Source organism: Cervus canadensis, chromosome 11, assembly GCF_019320065.1.
Source record: "Cervus canadensis isolate Bull #8, Minnesota chromosome 11, ASM1932006v1, whole genome shotgun sequence".
Taxonomy (NCBI): domain Eukaryota; kingdom Metazoa; phylum Chordata; class Mammalia; order Artiodactyla; family Cervidae; genus Cervus; species Cervus canadensis.
Genome location: NC_057396.1, coordinates 37104353 through 37126194, shown reverse-complemented (window position 1 = coordinate 37126194; position 21842 = coordinate 37104353). Strand labels below are relative to the sequence as shown.

The 21842-nt window shown below is 43.3% G+C and overlaps 1 protein-coding gene across 3 annotated transcripts in view; it reads left to right on the top strand.

Moving 5' to 3' along the window:
- The window catches only part of MICAL2 (microtubule associated monooxygenase, calponin and LIM domain containing 2), a 234764-nt gene that overhangs the window by 165832 nt on the left and 47090 nt on the right, over positions 1–21842 (top strand). For all 3 annotated transcript variants that reach the window (XM_043482986.1, XM_043482985.1, XM_043482984.1), the window contains 3 exons: positions 1704–1775; positions 7254–7387; positions 9694–11035. In XM_043482986.1, coding sequence (XP_043338921.1) covers positions 1704–1775; positions 7254–7387; positions 9694–11035 — 1548 coding nt within the window. The remainder of the gene's footprint in view (positions 1–1703; positions 1776–7253; positions 7388–9693; positions 11036–21842) is intronic.

Sequence of the window (21842 nt, the reverse complement as noted above, 5' to 3'; positions counted from 1 at the left end):
GTAGCAGGTAATGTAGGGTTGACATCATGTTGTGGGTGCTATAGGGTTTCATTAATCACACTTTTCACCTAGATAAATGACTCAGAATTTAGCTGAAGGGATGCTGAAAAATACCAGGACATCACTTTAAAAAGACTCCATTTTTACACCAAATGTACACCATTTGTACACCATGCTCAAAGCAGCATTTTTTACAATAGCAGAAAGGTTAATGACCCAAATGTCCATCAACAGGTGAATGGATAAACAAATCGTGCTATATCCACACAATGGAATGTTATTCATCTTTAAAAAGGAATGAAATTGCGACACATGCTATAACATGGATGAACCTTTAAGCTATTATGCTAAGGAAACTCAGCCATGAGACAAGTTTTATATGATTTCACTTCTATGAGGCATCCAGAATAGTTCAAGTCATAGAGGCAGGGAGTATAGAAAAGAGGTTACTAGGGGCTGGGGGAAGAGGGTGGCTAGGGATTATTGTTGAATGGAGACAGGGTTTCATTTGGGATGAAGAACAAGTTCTGGAGATGGATGGAGGTATTGTTTGCACAACGCTGCAAATGTACTTAATGCCACTCAACTCTACACTTAAAAATGGTTAACATGGTGATTTTAATATTATATATGTTTTACCACCTTTGAAAGGATTCTGGGACTGCCTCAGCTTATCAAGGAACCTCATGCCTTCTCAAAGTTTTTTAGCGTAGAGCATGCCCATGATGATGGTTAAAATAGAACTTGAGCCCTGTGTAATAGAGGTCAGAGAAAACACTCCGCAATGCTCCCCTAAAACACCATGTTCAGTGGTTCCTAAAAAATCCTGTTTAAGAGGCAGCTTCCTAGGTTCCCTCCTTCAGAGACTCAGATGTCTTGGGTCTACAGTGGGGTTCAATATCTTTGTTTGTATAAGTGCCCCAGATGCCGCCAGGAAAGAGGGCCACCACAGAGGCCAAATTTGAGGGCCCAGTGTGAGAATGGAATACATTTATATCCCGCTGCCCACTCTCAGGGCCCAAATAGCCAAGACCCGTTTCTTCTGCCTGTGATGTTCATTTTGCTGATTCTCAAGGCCCAACACAAGGCATCCTGCAAGTGTGTTTCCATTGGAGCCAGGCCAAGAGGAGGGGTCGTGGCCATGGATTGTACAGGGGTTCAGTTAAAATTGAAAGGGCCTGGGGACTCTGGGGGTAACACGGAGAGAGGTTGGTGTTTTCTGCAGCTTCCAGGCTTCAGTGAGAGCAGCTGTGTTTCCTCGATGACACAGTTGTGGCATTGATGTTAGACTTCAGCTTCAAAGAGCTGCTCTGCTAAAAACAGATGTGTTATATATGCATGTGTTCATATAGGCATATATGTATACATGTATGCATATAAACATGTAAGCACACATGCTTATTAACAATGGGTGAGTTAGAATGATGGCACCTAATTTGAGGTCTTTTCTGAAAGAGGGCAGTACCTGGCCCCCAGCAGTGTCTCAGTATGTTTGATGACTGAATGAATGAAAAGTTGGAGGTGTGTGTTACAGAGACAGGGAGGTACTGTCTGAGTAAAGGAAGGGGTCAGTCAATTATGACCATTAGTCTATCAGCTTTTGATAAATGGGCCATAGGAGACAACTCCCTATTTTTCCTATCCATTTAACAGATTCTTCCTCCCTCCTCATCTCCCCTGCCTTTTTCTTTTTCCCACCACAGCTCTGCAGCGGGCCAATAGTTTCCAATGTCCAACTCCCAGCGAATACCAGAGTGGGAGAAGATTCCAGTCCAGTGAGTCATGAGCTCCCTGGGGAAGGTGGGGGCGGGCAGGAGCTGTCTGGTTAATTCTCAGGGGCGGCTGTTCTCACTCCTCACATGTCCGCTCTGAACTGGCCTCCTGGGTGTGAGGGGAAAGGAAAGAAATGGATGTTTGAGTCTATGCTGCTCACTAGACAAAGCCCTTTCCAAGGGATTCTCTACCTTCAGCCAGCCTTAGAACTTTACAACTGCACTTGAAAGGGACCCGAGCTCCAAGCTTCTTGAAACAAAGATGAGGAAACTGTGGCCCAGGAGCTAGCTCTACACGTTTTGGTTCAGTACACTGGAACTGGGCTGGGGCCGTCAGCTTAACCTCGAGCAGGAGTGGGTAAAGCAGTGAAAGAACACACACAGACACACACACACACACAGACACACACACACACACACACACCCCGCTTTGGGACAGTCAGAGGATGCCACACAGACACACACACACACACACACACACACACACACACACCCCTACTTCTTTCTCTGAGCAGGCTACCAGTACCAGGGCCTGCAGCTAGCTCTACACGTTTTGGTTCAGTACACTGGAACTGGCCTGGGGCCGTCAGCTTAACCTCGAGCAGTAGTGGGTAAAGCAGTGAAAGAACACACACAGACACACACACACAGACACACAGACACAGACACAAACAGACACACACACAGACACACACACACACAGACACACAGACACAGACACACAGACACACACAGACACACAGACACAGACACAGACACAGACACACACACACACACAGACACACACACACACACAGACACACACACACACACACACACACACACACACCTACTTCTTTCTCTGAGCAGGCTACCAGTACCAGGGCCTGCAGCAGGTGCCAAGGCAGCAGGCTCCCACTAGGGGGCGCAATGACTGCGCGCACGGTTGGCGGCGTCCCAGGGCCAGCCCGCGCCTGGCGCCACCCTAGTTACCGACCAGAAACTCCCTCTCCAATCTTGAGAGCGGGCGCAGACTCTTCATCTGATTCCAATCCCATCGCTGCCCTCACGCTCCTTCTCCAGACTTTGCTATAAGAGAGGTGGAACCAGGAAAGCCTTGGGTTAGACAAAAATAAAAAAAGAAGTTGGAATAGCATGCTAGTTGTTTTTTTTTTTTTTTTTTTTTTTAGCATGCTAGTTTAGTTGACTTTTTCTTTCTGAGTCATCACTGACTCCTGGCCACTGAGTCATTCTCCCCGAAACCCCAAGACCTGCAGCCCCTTTCCCTTGGGCCAGGCTGGGACAATGGGCACTTCTGGACCAGGACCGCACACCTGGGCAGGCCACGTCACCAGGAAACAACCTAAAATGACTCCTAAGCCGTTCTGTAGTTCCAGGCAGGGAAGGGGAGGGGAAGGAGGGAATTAACCTTCAGTGAAGGCCCGGGTCAGGCCTTTTTCACGTTATCTCATTCACTACCCCCACCTCAACCCCTCCCTGGCCACGGGAATTCTATGGGTGGGTCCATTTGGGCGCAGATTCCCTCCAGTGCTTCCAGCCCACTTTACTGAGCGCCACTGGTATGAAGTGTCCGGCCTCGCCCTCAAGGAGGTCCTGGTCAGGGGTTGGGGATTGGGGGGCGGTGAGAGCTGGGAGTCTGGTAGGGGACCCTCCCAGCAGGGTGGGAGATCCTGGAGGAGGCACAGGAGAGAGGAGACAGCTAACCAGCGGCGTGGTTTCTCAGCTATGTCTTTAGTTAGCCCAGGAGTATCAGGTGTTGGTTCACAAGTGGATACAAAAGCTGGGTTGAAGGCCGGCGTCGAGTTTGAATCATTTCTAGGGGCTTGGTGCTTAGTATGCGCCCGGCGCAGAGGAGGCACCCAGTCCTTGCTTACAGAATAAATAAATGAATTAACAGAGGAACTAACTAAAGAATCAGGGGCCACACCAGTTGAACTGAGTGTAGGAAGAGAGAAGAGGACTTCAGCGTGAGCAGGCTCCGCCCCTAGAGGGCACTCCAAGACTTTGGGAGGATTTGAGAATTGCCTACGCTCCAGATTTGGGGAAGCTGCACCCTGGGATCCCAGTCTTTGTGAAAATCTCCAGAGCCATCTTTCCAGTCATCTTCATGGTGCCCGAAAGGAAACCCAGTAGGCAAGGCTGGTCCTGTAGGAGGGAGCAAAGCTTGGGGTACTGTCTCATCTATCCCTTCACTGCCCTGTTAAGGCTGGTTCGGGCCCCAGCCCCAGACAGGTGAATGGGGTGGGCTGCGTGCCTACACTTATCACTTCCCCTCAGCTGACCACACTCACCAGAATGACCTCTCGGATCAGGGGGAAAGGTCTCTCTTGCCAGATGGTCCAAAGAAGAGGCAGTTGACCCAGGGAGGATATGGGAGGAGCTGGGGTCTGGATTCTGGTCTGTTCATCAACCCCCTTTGCACGATGGAACTGGAAGGGCCAGAAGCACCCAGGATTGAGGCTGCCGCAGTGGGCAGGGCAGCCCTGGCTGGACCATGCCAAGGTTTCAAGCAAAACAAGAAAGGGCCAGCAGAGAAGGATGTGAGTTGTAAGTGAAAATGAAGCCTCTGGGCCCTGAGTTGCAGAAGTCCTGGCCAGGGTGGGTGTGTGCAGTCTCCCCTGAAACAGGTTAGCGGTTCAGCAGTGCCTTTATTGGACACCACCTGTGTGCGTGGGAGGAAGGGAATGGGATTCATATTTAGCTACCATGTGGCATTTAGGGCTTCCCTGATAGCTCAGTTAGTAAAGAATCCACCTGCAATACAGGAGACCCCGGTTTGATTCCTGGGTGTAGAAGCTCTGCTGGAAAAGGGATAGGCTGCCGACTCTAGTATTCTTGGGCTTCCCTGTGGCTCAGCTGGTAATGAATCTGCCTGCAATGCGGAAGACCTGGGTTTGATCCCTGGGTTGAGAAGATCTCCTGGAGAAGGGAAATGTTACCTACTCCAGTATTCTGGTCTGGAGAATTTCAAGGACTGTATGTATAGTCCATGGGGTCGCACAGAGTCAGACACGACTGAACGACTTTCACTGATCACTGTGGCATTTACTTTATGCTCTGTGCTGAGCACCTCTTTTTAATCCCATTTTATTTCTTCAGCTTCCCCATGAAACAGCACTAGGCTTCCCATTTTTCAAATGAGAAACCTGAGGGGTAACTCGCTCAGTATCAGCCAGCTGGTGTGGGTGTGAAGGGGGTGGTGTTCCAGGCTCTCCGTTACCATCCTCTGAGGGAACCAAAGGTGGCTGAGACTTCCTGTCACCTCTCAGCTGGGCTCTGGCGCCCCCTTCCTCTCCCAGGCTGTGACTTGAATGGCAGGTGCGTTGCTTCCCCCATCTCCTCAGGGCCGCCTCCCAGTTCTGAGGCCTCATTCATGAGGCCATGTGTGGAGAGAGACCCCACTCACTGGGTGGGGGTGGGATTAGATAAAGAGGAGAGAGGGGAGCTCCCAGGTCATGCCCTTGAGAACCCCAAGGCTCTCCTGTCAGCTTGGTTCCCAAGTGGCCTGGCTCTGTTTCAGAAGGTTCCCAGATTGCTCCTCAGAGGAACAAAGAGGCAGTCTGTGGAGCTGAGGGGACTTTGGGACAAGTTCAGGAGTTTGATTCAGGAGATGGCAGAAAGAGGAGAATGAGGGGGCGAGGAAGAGGAGGAGAAGGAATTTAGCAGGAATTTGGCAAGCCCAGGACAGGAAGCACAGCAACAACTGACTCACAGCTTTTGCCTTTTTAGGCTCGAACCATCTGATTGTGGACTGAGATGGGGGTTCATTTGGGTGACAGGCAGGCCAGCCAGCTGCCCACCCCCACCCGTGTCAGCTTCTGGCAGCCAGTGTGGCCTTTGTCCCCAGCAGCTCCTTCCTGCCACTCTCAGATCTGTTTCCCTGAGTTACCTTTTCCCCCTGGAGCTCTTCCGTTGGGAAGCTTACTGACCATGTGTGTGGCCAGCTTTTCATAGCCCAGGCCTGGGATGCATGCTCCAACATGCTTGCATTTGAGGGAGTAAAGCAGGACAGAGCACTATATGGCTCCCTGGTGGTCTGGAAGGAATTCCTCTTTCGGTGAGCTTGGGTTTGGCTTGGCCTGGGTGGGTCCCAGAGGAGGGGCCTCTCAGCCAAAGGTCTGGGGAAACTGAGGCCAGGGGATCATGTTAAGAAGCAAGCTGAAATCTCATGCCTTGGAGGGAAATGGAAATGGGTCGGCCGAGCAGCCAGAAGTAAGGAGTCTGACAAGAATGGATAGACAGACAGGTGGTCCTGCGAGGTTCCCTGGAGAACGGCCTTTATGTGCCTGGAGGGCTTATGGGAGAGCTGGCTGGGCTGGTGGGTCAGACACTTGATGGGCAAATCTGCAAGGGAGCATGGCATCTTCTGAATCCCTTTGAGGACCTGTTACTGAAATGGTCTGATAGGGAAACAAAACTCTCGAGAGTTTAGGTTTGTTGTTGTTGAGTCTCTAAGTCTCATCTGACTCTTGTGGCTCCGTGGACTGTGGCCTGCCAGGCTACTCTGTCTATGCGGTTTCCTAGGCAAGCATACTGGAGTTGCCATCTCCTTCTTCAGGGGATCTTCCCGACTCAAGAATTGAACCCACAACTCCTACACTGGCAGGCGGATTCTTTACCACTGAGCAGCAGGGAGGCCCCCGATTTAAGGTTCCTAGAGGGTACTTGTGCATATGTGGTGCATGCCCTCAGGAGAGAGGGAATGAGATTGATCTTACAGGCGACATCTGTTAGAACTCTGTTGTAACCAGACTAATTGATTTCAGCTCCCACAGTTCAGAATTAGGCTCATCCTCAGTCCCAGCCACGCTCCTTTCTCCTGTCCATCTGAGCACACACAATCTTGCTTGTTCCCTGACCAACAGGGAGCTTGGCACGAACCCCACTCCATATGCTTCAGATGCTTTGATACTCATTACGGCCTCTGTCCCTTGAGTTCTCTTAAAATGTCAGGCTGGCCATCTTGTCCGAGAGCCCCCTTGTGCACCCGTGAGAGGAAGAGCCATTTTCCTTAGCTGTGACTGCCTCTTCTGTGTTATCCCGTCTGTGCCCATGGCGAATGGTCCAGCCTCTTGTGGGAAGAGGCCTCAGATGGCCTCTTTATTGACTAAGGAATTTAATGCAGCCCCAGGCCCCCACCACAATGGCTTTAGGGCAAACATTAGAGGTAGATGTCCGTTTCCCAGAAAAACCCCGGAGACCCCTCTTCCCTCTCTCGGGAGCATTCTCTTGTGCGTGTGAAACATAGTGGTTCTTGGACTTTTCGTCCTGGGACCTCCTTCCCCTAAGGAACCTGATACTCCTGCGCCTGTTCTTCCCAGTCCCAGGCTCTAGGCTCCAGGGTCTCTGAATTGGTCTCCAGCATCTTCCTCTCCTGACTCAATTTATAGAGTGGAGCTTCACTGATAAACCTCCCCTTTTCTTGATAAAATAAGGAAAAATCACAACTCTGTAATGGAGAGCATATTCTTTCCTTGGTAGATTTGATACCAGTGAACCACAAAATGACTGTGTCGCCTCCAAAGGAAGCTTGTCCTCCCCCACCTTCTCCTTCTCCACCCTCTTCTTCCTCAACTGGTGACCTGAACGCCCTGGACAGTCCCTCCCTGCCTCAGGTAAGTGCCTTCAGGGCCCTGCACAGGCATGAGAATGACGCCTATACTCCCCCTTCTTCCACACTGAGCTCTGGATTCCTAGCATCCTTCAGTTCAGTTCAGTTCAGTCGCTCAGTCGTGTCCGACTCTTTGTGACCCCATGAATCGCAGCACACCAGGCCTCCCTGTCCATCATCAACTCCTGAAGTTTACCCAAACTCATGCCCATCGAGTCGGTGATGCCATCCAGCCATCTCATCCTCTGTCATCCCCTTCTCCTCCTGCCCCCAATCCCTCCCAGCATCAGGGTCTTTTCCAATAAGTCAACTCTTCACATGAGGTGGCCAAAATATTGGAGTTTCAGCTTCAGCATCAGTCCTTCCAATGAACACCCAGGACTTATCTCCTTCAGGATGGACTGGTTGGATCTCCTTGCAATCCAGGGGACTCTCAAGAGTCTTCTCCAGCACCACAGTTCAAAAGCATCAATTCTTTGGCGCTCAGCTTTCTTCACAGTCTAACTCTCACATCCATACATGACCACTGGAAAAACCATAGCCTTGAGTGGACGGACCTTTGTTGGCAAAGTAATGTCTCTGCTTTTTAATATGCTATCTAGGTTGGTCATAACTTTCCTTCCAAGGAGTAATCATCTTTTAATTTCATGGCTGCAATCACCATCTGCAGTGATTTTGGAGCTCAAAAAAATAAAGTCTGACACTGCTTCCACTGTTTCCCCACCTATTTCCCATGAAGTGATGGGACCAGATGCCTTAGGTCACCCCAATTGCAAAGCCAGGGCCAGAGAGATGCTCTGTCAAGAGCCCACCCCAGGCCTCTTCATTTGTACCTTTCACAAAAGTGCACTTTGCTCCTTCTCAGTCACCAAGGGCATAGCCAGCCACTAACTCACTCAGCAGACTTGACGAGGCCTGGAATCTGGGCTGGACTGTGGGGTGCAGAGATGCTTGGGCTTATGCTCTGCCCTGATGACCTCACAGAGGGTGTTGAGGAGCTGGCAGCTATAGGGTGGCAGGCAGAGAATGCAGAGGGCCTTTGGTTGCAGTGGAGAACCTTAGAAGCAACATCCCACTTGAATAGAAAATGGCATCACTGAGATAGACAGGATTGGACTCCTTCCTTCAGTATGAATTTATCAAGCCTCTGTTACCTGCCAGAGTCTGTTCTAGACTCTGGGAAGTAGAACATGCAAGACAGAATATTTCATTCTCCTGAGAAGCTCCTGTCCCATGACCAGAGCTCTGGGCAGGACACAACTGCTCCGTCTGAAGTCTGTTATGTTCTCCCTCTGCCAAGGACCAAGCTCCTGAATGCTGACAATGATTGCCTTCTCAATGGTGAGGCATGAATCAGGTTTTAAAGGATCATTGTGCCAAGTCACGTCTGACTCTTTGATCCCATGGACTGCAGCATGCCAAGCTTCCCTATCCTTCACTCTCTCCTGGAGTTTGCTCAGTCTCGTGTCTGTTAAGTCAGTGATGCCATCCAACCATCTCATCCTCTGTTGCCCCCTACTTCCCCTGCCCTCAATCTTTCCCAGCATCAGGGTCTCTTCCAAAGAGTTGGCTCTGCATCAGGTGGCCAAATTATTGAAGCTTCAGCTTCAGTCATTCCAATGAATATTCAGTGTTGATTTCCCTTAGGATTAACTCATTTGATCTCCTTGTTGTCCAAGGGACTCTCAGGAGTCTTCTCCAGCACCACAATTCAAAGGCATCAATTCTCTGGTGCTCAGCTTTCTTTATGATCCAACTCTCACATTCATACAAAAAAAAAACCATAGCTGAGAGGGTTATTGGAAAATCCCAAAGCCTTTCCTGCCACCACAGTTCCAAGCCAGAGGGTAGTTGTCTCTCTTTAATGGTCTCCAAGGAAAAAAGTCTTGGTTTCTTGGTTGTTGGAGGAACATACCGATGGGTAGGACGTGCCCGTTAGTAGGCACCATGGCTGAGCTTCCATATGTGCCTGGCCACCCATAAGGGCCAGGCTAGCCCTGCCCTCACTGGTCTGGGAGCTTGTCAAAGGCTTTGCCTTCCACCTGGCTTTCTACCCACCTAGTCTAAGACTCAGGTAAGCCTTTTATCAGTGATATGGAGGCTTTTAGTTAATTCTAGCGCATTCCAAGGCAGCCACTTAAAAGGAAGAGTGGCCCTCTGAAATCACCCTAGGCAGAATTCTTTTTGACTTTGGGTGTCTGAGATCTGAAGAGAGGAAGGGAGGGGGTTGTGGGATGAGATGCACCTTCCTCATGTAAGTAAATGGTGGGAGCTTCTAAATCACTGCTGGTTTTTGCCTGTCCCTTCCAGGTGACAGCTTTCAACACCCCCTCACAGGTCTCCAGAGGTCATTTCAGTCCATCCACCCCCATCTTTCTGAGGCGTGCCAAAGCCCGTGGACCACCCAAGGATCTCCCCCTGCGTCTGCCTGGGCAGGTACTGGAGCGGACAGAATACTGCCTGGCAAGGCCTGGTGGAGACAACCTCAAGAGCTCCAGGCCATCCAGCCCTGCAGAGATGGCTTCTGGTGGATGTCAGGAAGCAGTGACCCCTCCTAGGGACATCAGAAGCATCCACAGAGGTCCACACCCCACTGAAGGGAAGGACAGGTGCTTGCCAGACCACCCGCTGTCTCCCTGGGCCAGAGAGGAGCCTGGAGAAGGGAGTACCAGACCCAGGAGGGTAGAGGATGGTGGGTTAGAGCTGGCAGAGAAGTCAGGCTTAAAGAAGTTGGTTCTCACTCCGGAGCAGAAGACTTGGTTGTTGGACTGGAATGACTCCAACCTTGAGAACTTGCATCTGGGAACTGGGGCACGACTTCCCCAAAAGAGCACTAAAAATGGTACAGGAGGCCATGTGCTGAAACCAGTCCACCCCTTGCTGCTCCCTCGGGCAGAGAAAGAGACCTTGCCAGCCCAGAGACAGTCTCAGGAGAAGATGGGGGCCCCAGCTGAACGGGCTCCTGGGGAGCGAAGCATGGCCCCACCCAAGTCTCCACTGCGGCTCATAGCCAACGCCATCCGAAGGTCCCTGGAGCCACTGCTCCCCAACTCTGACGGTGGGAGGAAGTCCTGGGCCAAACCAGAGTCAAAGACTTTGCCCACTAGCCCACCTCATGCTCATACTCGCTCATTCAGTTTTCGGAAAAGCAGCTCCAGTAAAGACAGCGATCAGCCATCCCCCAAGAGAGACATGGCAAGCAAGGCCTCAGCCTTCTTCTCCCTGGGCTCCCCGACTGCAAGGACTGCCCAGCCCTCAGCCCCGAGCCCTGCTGCCCCTGCCCTTTGCACCCACAGCTTGCCCAGCCGGTCATCCAAGGTGTTTCCTGCGCTTGTGTCCCCACCCTGCGGCAAGATCGAAGATGTCCCCACACTCCTGGAGAAAGTGAGTTTGCAGGAGACAGTCCCAGATGCTTCCAGGGTTCCCAAGAAAAGGACCTCACTCTTCTCCTCCTTCAGACTCAAAGACAAGTCTTTTGAGAGTTCCCTCCAAGAATCTGGACCAAGAAAGGACTCCCAAGACCTCTTCAGCAGCCCCAAGGGGAAGGCGCCGCCCATGGGCAATGCCCAGCCCCCAGAGAAGCAGGTGCAGCCAGTCAGTAGCACCTGCCTGGTGCAGAGGGTCCCTCCTCCTTCTCCAGAGAAAGATGCAAGTAAGTGGTTCTTTCCTAGCAAAAGTCTCCCATTCACGCGGGGCAGTTAGTTATCCTTATTGGATTAATAAGTAGCCGTCTTTCACCTCATTTTGCTTCTCAAATTCTGACAAAAGTAGGAAAACTTGAGTTTGGGAAATTTAGAAAAAAATCTGGAAAAAATTAAATTTGAAATTATGTTGTATAAAGTTTTGAAAGAGACAAAGTGTCAACCATAATTCCTCCTCTTTCTCACTCATTGACCATATGAATATTTTTCACTGTTGTACGTAAAATTTTATATCTTTTAAATCAACATTCAACATAGACATTCAGTCAGTTACCTTATATTCTACACAAATGTGATTTAATGGCTGTAGAATATTCTACCTGGTGTATATGTTATTATTTAATGAACTATTTTCTTATTAACTTATGTATTATATATGAATATATTTTTATTTTATATATGGTATTGAATGAACATTTTTATGCACATAGCTTTCTCTTTCCTTTTAATGATATTTTTAGGATAGTTTCCAAGAAATGGGATTGCTAGTTGAATGTGTGAATTTTTAAAGATTCTTAACTGACACTGACAAATTATTTTTTAAAAGAAAATTATATGGGTAAAGACTTCATAGGTTCTCTCTGTTATTTCTTACAACTATGTTGTAAATTTTAGTTAAAACAAGGGAAAGGGACCAGTTTATATTTCACCATAATGTTGAGAGTACCTTTTTCACAATACTGTCACCTGCATTAAGTATCATATTTTTTCTATGTTACTATTTTACTAGTCAAAAAAAAATTGGTGTTTTTTTATTACTAGCTTAAACACATTTATGTATACCAGTGGAACCTTAGGTTTTTTAAATATTTAAATCTGAGTATAATTTTTAAAATTATAAAATTAATTAATATATCAATAGATCAGAGTAATTTAACAATAAAGAAATATTTTTAAAAAGTGACATGTAATCTCTCACCCTGCTGTCTTCCTTGCAGTGGGGGTACTTACCCTTAAACAGTGTAAACAACATGATTTCTTTTTTGTTATTGATATTTGTTTGATTGCTTTAAACAAACTGATTCTACCATCCCTATTATTGAGAACTTTATTTTTTTAAACTTAAAAAATTTAACTTTTATCTTGGAACTTCAGTTTTCAAGCAAAAATTATTTCTCTTCTGGCACTTTAATCAAAAAGCTATGTAAATCAGGGACTTGATTTTGATCTATTCTAAAACCAGATTAAGTAAAGAGTCTCTTACCTAAAAAAAAAAAAAGACTGTATTGATTAACAATAGACTTTATTTTCAGCAAATTCAGGATAAACATGAACAGACTGGAATGTAACTATGCCCTTTTTATTATATCGTAAACTTCAATGCGTTGTGCATTTTTTGATAATACATTCACATGGCTCAAAATAAAAGGGTACAAAAGGCATAAAATGAATAGTCCTATCTTCTTTCTCTGTCCCTAAGTCATCCAGGTCCTATCCCTGATGACAGATACTGTTATCAGGTTCTTGGGGATTCTTCCAGACAGAATTTATGAATAAATGAGCAAATTTACATATCATATTCTTTCTTTTTCCAGAATTAATAGCATGCTATTGTATTATACACACTGTTTTTGAACTTTTAATTTTATTTTGGAGGTCAATCTTTACTGGTACATAAAGAACTTTCTCCTTCATTTTATGGTTGCATGATATTCCATTGTGTTGATGTGTTCAATACCATAATTGATGTAGCCAGTCCCCTATGGTGGAAAGTTTAAGCATTTCAAATCTTTTGCCATTGCATACAGTGCTACAATAATGAAGAACTAGGGCCATTTGACAAATGTGCAAGTTTACCTGTCAGACAAATTTCTAGGAATGGAAATGCTAGAACAAAGCATGTGTGAATTGAGAATTTTGATAGATATTGATAAATTGTCCTCCATCAAAATGGGGCTGGTCCACCCTTCCAGCGGCAGAGAATGAGAGTGCTATTTCTGCACTTGCACTAACCAGTGTGTTACCCAGCTTTAAAAAAAATCTTTACTAACCTGACTGGCAATAGATAGAGCGTCTTTTCATATAATAAAGAATCATTTGTATTTCCTTTCCTGTGAATTGTTGTTTCTTTATCTTTTTTTCTATTGGGTTGTTGGTATTTTTCTTGATATTATGTAGGAGCTTTATGAAAAGGGACATTTAGCTTTTTTCTTGTGATATAAATTACAAATGCCTTATCTAGCTTCTTGTTTGTGTTTAACTTTGTTTATGGTGATTTTTGTCACATGAAGTTTTAATTTTATATAGTAGTTGTAGCAATTTTCCATTTTATCACTTTTGAACTTTATGTTTATAATGATTCAGAAAGAATTTTTTTCTAAGTTTATAGAAGAATCTTCTTAGTTTTTTTTAGTCTTGTTTGTTTTAAGTTTTTTACATTTATATGTTCACATGAAGAAATTACCCTAGTATAAATGTGAACTATGAATCCAACCTTCTTTTTTGAATATGTCTCTTTGGTTACCCTTACATAGTTTAACGAATAACTCATCTTTTCCTCTCTTATGTGAGATAACATCTTTATCATATATCAGATTCCTGTACTTGGACTGATTTCCACACCATCTATTACCTTCTCTTGAGTTGTCTGTTATATATCAGTACCACACTGTTTTAATTATTTTCCTTTATATATGTATATATTTTAAATTTTCTATACTTTGCCATCTGGTAGGAAGAGAATTCTGTTACTGATCTTCTTGTTCAAAACTTTCCTGGCTCTCCTTGCTTGTTTGATATTCTATATGGACTTAGTGTTAGCTTGTCTATGTACCCAAAAACTCCTGAAGAGTACTTTTATGGAATTAAGTTTACAAACTAACTCGGAATCTAGTTACAACCTTATGATGTGAATTGTCTTTCCATTTGCTCATACCTTTTTTTATGGCCCTCTGGAATATTCTAAACTTTACATCATATAGATCTTACATATTTATTGTTGTTTATTACTAGATATGTTCATTTTTGTTTCTATTATAAATAAGAGTTTCCATTTTATCTTCCTACTAGTGAGTATATGAAAGTTATTGATTTCTATATAGTAATTTTCCACCCATCCATTTTTACTGAATTCTCTTTGCTTAAAAATGTTTTTTAATGACTTCTTCTGGGTCCTACCCAAATATACAATTATAACTCTACAGATGATAAATTTGCCTCTTTTATATTATGTACCACTAACTTATGTTGTTTCCTCATTTCTTTGGTTTCCACAATCTCCAGAACAGTATTAAGGTAGTGATATGGTTTCCTTATTCTTAACTTTAATGAGAATTCATCTCATTAAATGTTTTCCCATTTAAGCATGGTGCTGGCTTCTGGGTTGACACAGATATATTTATTCATATTGAGAAAATAGCCATCTAGTCCTATTTTTTAAAGTATCTTAAATCATGAATGGATGTTGGACTTTATTAAATGTCAGCACATTTTGAGATATTGCATAATTTTTTTCTCCATAGTTTAATTAATATTATGAGTTATGTAATAGATTCACTGATATTGAGCCATCTTTGTATTGCTGAAATGTGACCATTTGGTTATGATATCTTATTATTTAATATATTTTTCTATTCTGTTTGCTAATGTTTTATTTAAGGTTTACACCATATTCACAGTAAGAATAGCCTTTACTTTACTTATATCACCTTTATGTGACTTCTTTATGTGCTGTTTAGAATGAGGTGGAGTAGGGAATTCCCTGGTAGTCCAGTGGTTAAGAATCCACCTTCTAATACAGGGTACATAGCAGGAAACTAAGATCCCACATGCTGCAGGGCAATTAAGTCACAATTACTGAGCTCCTGAGCCACAATTTAGACCTGATGCAGTCAAAAATAGATAATAAATAAATATTTTTTTGAATTTGGAATAAATGTGTTTTCCTGATTTATTTATCATGGAGAGCTTCATTAATTTATATTCCTTAAAGAAATAATGTGAATTCCTTACCTTAGAACAGAAGGGGAGTGCAAAGAACGGAGTTAGGTTAAGACTGACCAGTTCTGAAAATAATACCTATACCAATTGCTAGTTCAATAGCCAGGACATGGAAGTAACCTATATGTCCATCAACAGGTCAATGGATAAAGAAGACGTGGCACATATTTAATGGAATATTACTCAGCCATAAAAAGAAATGAAATTGTGCCATTTGCAGAGATGTGGTCATCAAGTCAGTCTTTATTGACCTAGAAGCTGTCATAAAGAGTGAAGTAAGTCAGAGAAAAATAGATATCATATATTAACATATATATATATATATATGTGGAATCTAGAAAAATGGTACAAATGAACTTATTTACAAAGCAGAAATAGAGACACAGACATAGAGAACAAATGTACAGACAACAAGGGGGGAATGGGGTACTGGGATGAATTGGGAGATTGGGATTGACCTATACACACTATGTATACACTGATGTATAAAGGGGGGGCTTCCCTGATGGCTCAAGCAGTAAGGAATCTGTCTGCATTGCAAGAGACCCAAGAAGACACGGATTCTATCCCTGGTTTGGAAAGGTGCCCAGGAGGAAGAAATGACAGCCCATTCCAATATTCTTGCCCGGAAAATCCCATGGACTGAGGAGCCTAGTGGGATGGCAGAGTCAGACCCGACTGAGCATGCACGCACGATGAATAAAATGAATGGCTAATGAGAATGTACTGTGTAGCACAGGAAACTCTACTCAGTGCTCTGTGGTGACCTTAATGGGAAGGAAATCCAAACAGAGACGATGTATGCGCATGCAGAGTTGATTCATGTTGCTGTAGAGTGGAAACTAATACGACATTGTAAAGCAACTCTACTCCAATAAATTTTTCTTTTTAAAAAGAGCTTTGTGTTTCTGAGGTCTTCTTAAGTCAGTATCCTAAGAATGTGAAGATTTTACCTACTCTATCAAATTAGGTCCATTTAGTTTCCTTGTATTTCCTTGCCCTTGCCCAGCCCACCGAACACACTCACGCATGCGCGTGCGCGCACACACACACACTCACGCGCACACACACACACACACACACCCCTCAGTTTACATTTAACTTGCTGCTGCATACTTCCATAAAGTGGAGAGAGAGCCAGTATTCAAATGGAAAGTGAGAAACTTTTAGAACCTCAAATTTATGATCACTTGAATACGAGCCAACTGAAATTTAATTTTTCTTATTTTTATAACATATTTTGCCAAGTAAACTAATGTAGACATAAACCTCTCAGTCTTTAAGTTACTTTGGGGCATAGACTAATTTCAAGCACTTTATGCCAGCGCCAGTTTTACACCCACAATTTTAATGCCAATTATTGTTCCTATATGTAATTAAACAAAGCACCCTGAGAACCTATTTTAAAACTTTTGTGTAGAATACTTATTGCAGTATAAAATACATAACACAAATATTAAGTGCAGAACTGATGAATTTTTCCAAAGTGCACATTTGTGTAGTCACGTTGGAGATCAAGATGTAGAAGGCTACCAGCATTCAGAACCCTTCGTCATGTGTCTCCCCAAATACACGTGCCACCCAACAAAAGTGCTTACCATCTGACTTCTGTCATCTTAGGTTACTTTTGCAGTTTTTTGACTTGATAAAAGTTGCATTGTTCGGTCTTGTGGTAGACAAAATTCTGAGAGGGCCACATGCTGCCTGCCTCCCACATACTTGCCCTGTACAATCTCATCCTCTTGAGTTTGGTGAGATGTGGATATGATGGATCTCATTCTGCTGCTTAATTTATGGGATTTTTGCAAGTTCCAGACCAACTGAGTTTGAGTTCATCAAAAGGGAGATGAGTAGGCCTAACTTAATCAGGGCTTCCCTCATGGCTCAATTGGTAAAGAATCCACCTGCAATGCAGGAGACCCTGGTTTGATTCCTGGGCTGGGAAGATCCACTGGAGAAGGGATAGGCTACCCACTCCAGTATTCTTGGGCTTCCCTTGTAGCTCAGCTGGCAAAGAATCCACCTGCAATGTGGGAGACCTGGGTTTGATCCCTGGGTTGGGAAGATCCCCTGGAGAAAGGATAGGCTACCCACTCCAGTATTCCTGGGCTTCCCTTGTAGCTCAGCTGGTAAAGAATCCACCTGCAATGTGGGAGACCTGGGTTTGATCCCTGGGTTGGGAAGATCCCCTGGAGAAGGTAAAGGCTACCCACTCCAGTATTCTGGCCTGGAGAATTCCATGGACTGTATAGTCCATGGGGTTGCAAAGAGTCGGACACAACTGAGCTATTTTGACTCTCACTTCACTCACTCACTCTGTCTGGGTGAGAACTTAACAAGGGGCTGGGCCCTTCTGAAGTCAGAAATTCGAAGCATGAGAAAGACGTGGTCCTGCTGGCCTCGAAGGAGTAACCTGTCATTGTTGTGAGAGGGCTTGTGAGCAAAAGGCCTCTAGGAACTATAGCCAGCTGACGGCTAGCAAGAAATGGACTCTGTGTCCTACAACTACTAGGACCTGGACGCTGCCCACAACCAGAATGAACTGGAAGAGAACTATTAACTGCAGAGGAGACCCCACCCCAGTGGATACTTCAACTGCAGCTTGTGAGACCCTGAGCAGAGGACCCAGTGGAGCCAGACCTGTACTTCTGACCTACACGGCTGTGAGATAACCAGTGGGTGCTATTGTAAACTGCTACACTGGTGTTCACTGCTCCCACAACAATGGAAAACTAATACAAGTATGTGCTCTTTGGGGCCTGGCTTCTTTCATTAAACATTATGGGCATAGCAGGGGGAGGTGGGGATCCATGTCGATATGCATTGCAGTGGTTTCCACTTTTCCACCCCTACGTTTTACACTCTTGTACGAATATGCCACTATTTATTAGTGCATTCTGATGCTGGGCACTTAGCTTGTTTCCAGATGTGAAGAATGCTGCTTTCAGCATCCCTTGCATATTGTTTCTGTTGGGTATTGTCAAAGATAAAGCCAGATACTAGTTAGAATGGTAAGGACAGAGTTTAATTAGTAATTTGATGTTATAGCAGGGAAGAGAATTCAGTAAACACTGAACTCAGCTTTGATTTTGCCAGAGGTGGCTGGGTGTGTGACAGGGAGAATGAGGGAGTCAGGAGAGGGATAAGTGGGGTCTCAGTAGAGACAGGGAAGAGAGAAATTCCATAGGTTTCCTTAGTATAAATGCTTGTTACTCAGCTGGGTCTGTTAGCTGGCAGAGACTGAAGTTAGGATTCTGTCCTCCCCCAGAACTGGAAGACAGGCTCTATCCTTCCTGATAATTGCATTTGAAAGGTCTGGCTTTCTGGTCCTCCTCAGTGGTAGGAGATACATATACCTCTCAAAGGGACAGGAGAAAGATTGACAGTTGTAAGCCCATTCTTTAGTAAAAGCTCTAAGAAAAGATGGTCAGGAGCCTATAGACAGATATTGGCTAAAATGAACAATAAATTCATCAGTCTTGAGTTTTCTCAGGCAAGGACTCTAAGAGGGACTGAGCTGTTAGAAACTGTCAGTGTTTAAGACTTCCCCATGCAGGAAGAAGTGGGTATGCTAAACTATTAGTGTTGAGAGTATACTTACTACAGGCCAAGGTCAAGGTCTAGTTGAGAAGAGGGCTCAAGGGAGCTTGGCTAGAGTGTGGTCGAAGAAAGAGAATCATTGTCAGTATGTACTAGCACCTGGAAGTGAATTGCTAGGTCCTGGGGTTAGGCATGATTGGTTTGCTTTAGCAGATACTGTCAAATGGTTTTCTAAAGTGATTGCTCCAATGTATATACCCTCCAGCAGGAAATGAGAACTCCCCTTCACCCATATCTTTGCCAACACTCTGTAGCCTTAGTTTTGCTTTGTTGATGTCACTGTTTTTATGGGTGTGGGGTGGTATCTCATTATGATTTTAATTGGCATTTACTTGATAATGATGTTGTGCTACTTTTCACAAGCTTATGTATTGACAGATATTTTCTTGTATGAGGTCTCTATTCAAGTCTTTTGTCCATACTTTCTTTGTGTAGTCAGTCCCTTCCTTATTAGTTTGTAATCTATGTAGACTCTGGATATAAACCCTTTGTCAGATATGTACATATTTTAATATTTTTTATATTATATATATATAAAATATCTCTTCCCACTCTTTGACTCACTTTTTCACTCTCTAAAGATGTTTTTGATAAACAAAGACATGTATTTTAATGAAGTCAAATTTATCAGTATTTTCCCTTATTGCTGATTTTTGCTTCCTGTTTATGAAATCTTTCCCTATTCTGAGGTCACAAAAATACTGTTGTATGTTATCTTCTGGAACTGGGCTGTCTGGTATGGTACTCACTCTTTAACACTGAGATATAGCTAGTGTGAGTGAGGAATTGAATTTGAATTTTATTGAATATTAAAGAATTTAAATTTTGCAACTGAAGCAATATAAAATATCTTTCTATTCGACTCAATTTGTTTCTTTTGATACGACTACATTTCACTTTAACTATTAAAAATGTATTATCTAAATCAAGATGTGCTATAATTATAAAATATGCACCAGATCCTAAAGTCTTAGTATGAATGAAATAATGTAAAAGATCTCAATATTATTATATTGATTATACATTGAAATGATAACATTTTTGAAATTTGAGCTAAACATATGATTAAGACTAATTTCATCTGTTTTTTTGTTCACTTTTTATTGTGGCTACTGAGAAATTTTAAATGACATACATGGCTAAATTTGGATTTCTATTGTCCAACATTGTTAGAGAAGCTTTGTTATTTTATCTTTTATAAATAAATCTGTGACCAACATAGCATAGATTTTGGTATAGTCTGAGAAGTAGGGTGAGGGTTTATTTTTTTTCCATGTTTCTATCCAATTGATTCAGCAGCGTTTATTAAAAGGCCATCCTTTGCCCTCACTTCATTGTAGTGACACTTGTCATAAAAGAAGCAGGTTCATTTTTGAATCTTCTATTCTTTTCCGCTGGTTTGTCCATCCTCGCACCTGAATCACGCTGTTTTCATTATGTGGTTTTATAATAAATCTTGATAGTCTGAAGTAAATTTTCTACTTTGTTTTTCTTCAAGATTGTTTGATATTCTTGGCCTTTTGCATTTCCATATGACTTACAGAAGCAATTCATCAATTTCCACAAAAATATTTTCTGGGCAGATGACTGGTATTGCATTGGCTCCATAGTTAAATTTAGAGAGAATTAACATCTTTGCAATATTAAGCCTTCAAATTCGTGGACATAATACATTCCTGAAGACTTCTGCAATTTCTGTCAGTGTTTTATAGTTATAGTAATCTTGCACAATTTTCATTATATATATGCCCAGTATTCAATATTTGTGTGTGCAGTTATAAATGATACAGTTTTAAACTCATTAAGTTAGAGACATTTGATAGCTTTAGAATATTGTCTTCAGATCCAAGAACCCTCTATTTAGTCAGAGTTCTTAAAAATTCTGGATATAAGTCCTTCATCAGATACGTGTTTGCAAATATTTTCTCCCAGCTAGTCTAATTGTCTTTTCATTTTCATGATCATCCAAAAAAATGGAAGCTTTTAATTTGATGAAGACAAATTAATTAATTTTTTTATAGTTTGAGTTAGAGTTAAGAAATCTTTCTAAATCCAGAGTCACTAAGGCTCTCTCCTATGTTTTCTCTCAGAAATTTTACAGTTTTTAGCTTTGGAGCTTAAGTCTATAATCCAATTCTAATTAATTTTGTATAGTATAAATAAAAGTTAAAGTGTTTTGACCATGGTTATCCAACTGTTACAGCCCCACTTATTAAAAAGACTGTTCTTTGCTCATTGTGTTACTGTGGCATCTTCATAGATAATCAGTTGACTATGTACATGTGGGTTTACCACTGTACTTTCTACTCTATTTCATTAATCTGTATATTTATCCTTACATTCTCTTGACTGCTATAGCTTTAGAGTAAGTCTTGCAAACACATAGTGGGAGTCTTCCAGTTTTGTTCTTAAATATTATTTTTGCTATTCTGGGTCTTCGGTGTTTCCAAAAAGTTCAGCTTGCCAATTTCTACCAAATAAGTCTACTGGAATTTTGATTGAGATTGTTTTTAATCTATAAATCATTTGGGGGAAATTGATTCTTACTGAGTCTTTCAGTCCATGGAAATGGAATCTCTCTCAACATTTAAGTTTTCTTAGGTTTCAATGTGTAATTCCTGCACATATTTTGTTAAATGTATTCCTTAAGAACTGAACAGCAGTGTTCCTTGAGAGTTTCTTATTTTGTTGTTGCTGCTGTTATAAGTGGAATGGCTTTCTTAATTTTCATTTTCAGTTGTTGTTGTTCAGTCACTAAGTCATGTCTGACTCTGTGACCCCATGGATTGCAGCCCACCAGGCCCCTCTGTCCACCACTGTCTCCTGGAGTTTGCTCAAATTCATGTCCACTGAGTTGGTGGTGCTACCTAATCATCTCACCCTCTGCCACCCTCTTCTCCTTTTGCCTTCAATTTCTCCTGGCATCAGGATCTTTTCCAATGAATTGGCTCTGTGCATCAGGTCACCAAAGTATTGGAGTTTCAGTTGCTAATATATAGAAACACACTTGACTTTTTATGTTGTGCTTGCTAAACTCTTATTATTCTAGTAGATTTTTTGGTGAGATTTTCTACATAGATAATCATGTTGTCTGAAAATAAAGACAATTTGACATCTTCCTTTCTAGTTTGTATACCTTTTATTTAATTTTATTGTACTGGCTGGGACCTCCTAAAAAATGCTAAATAGAAGTGGAATGCTAAATAGAATAGATCATTG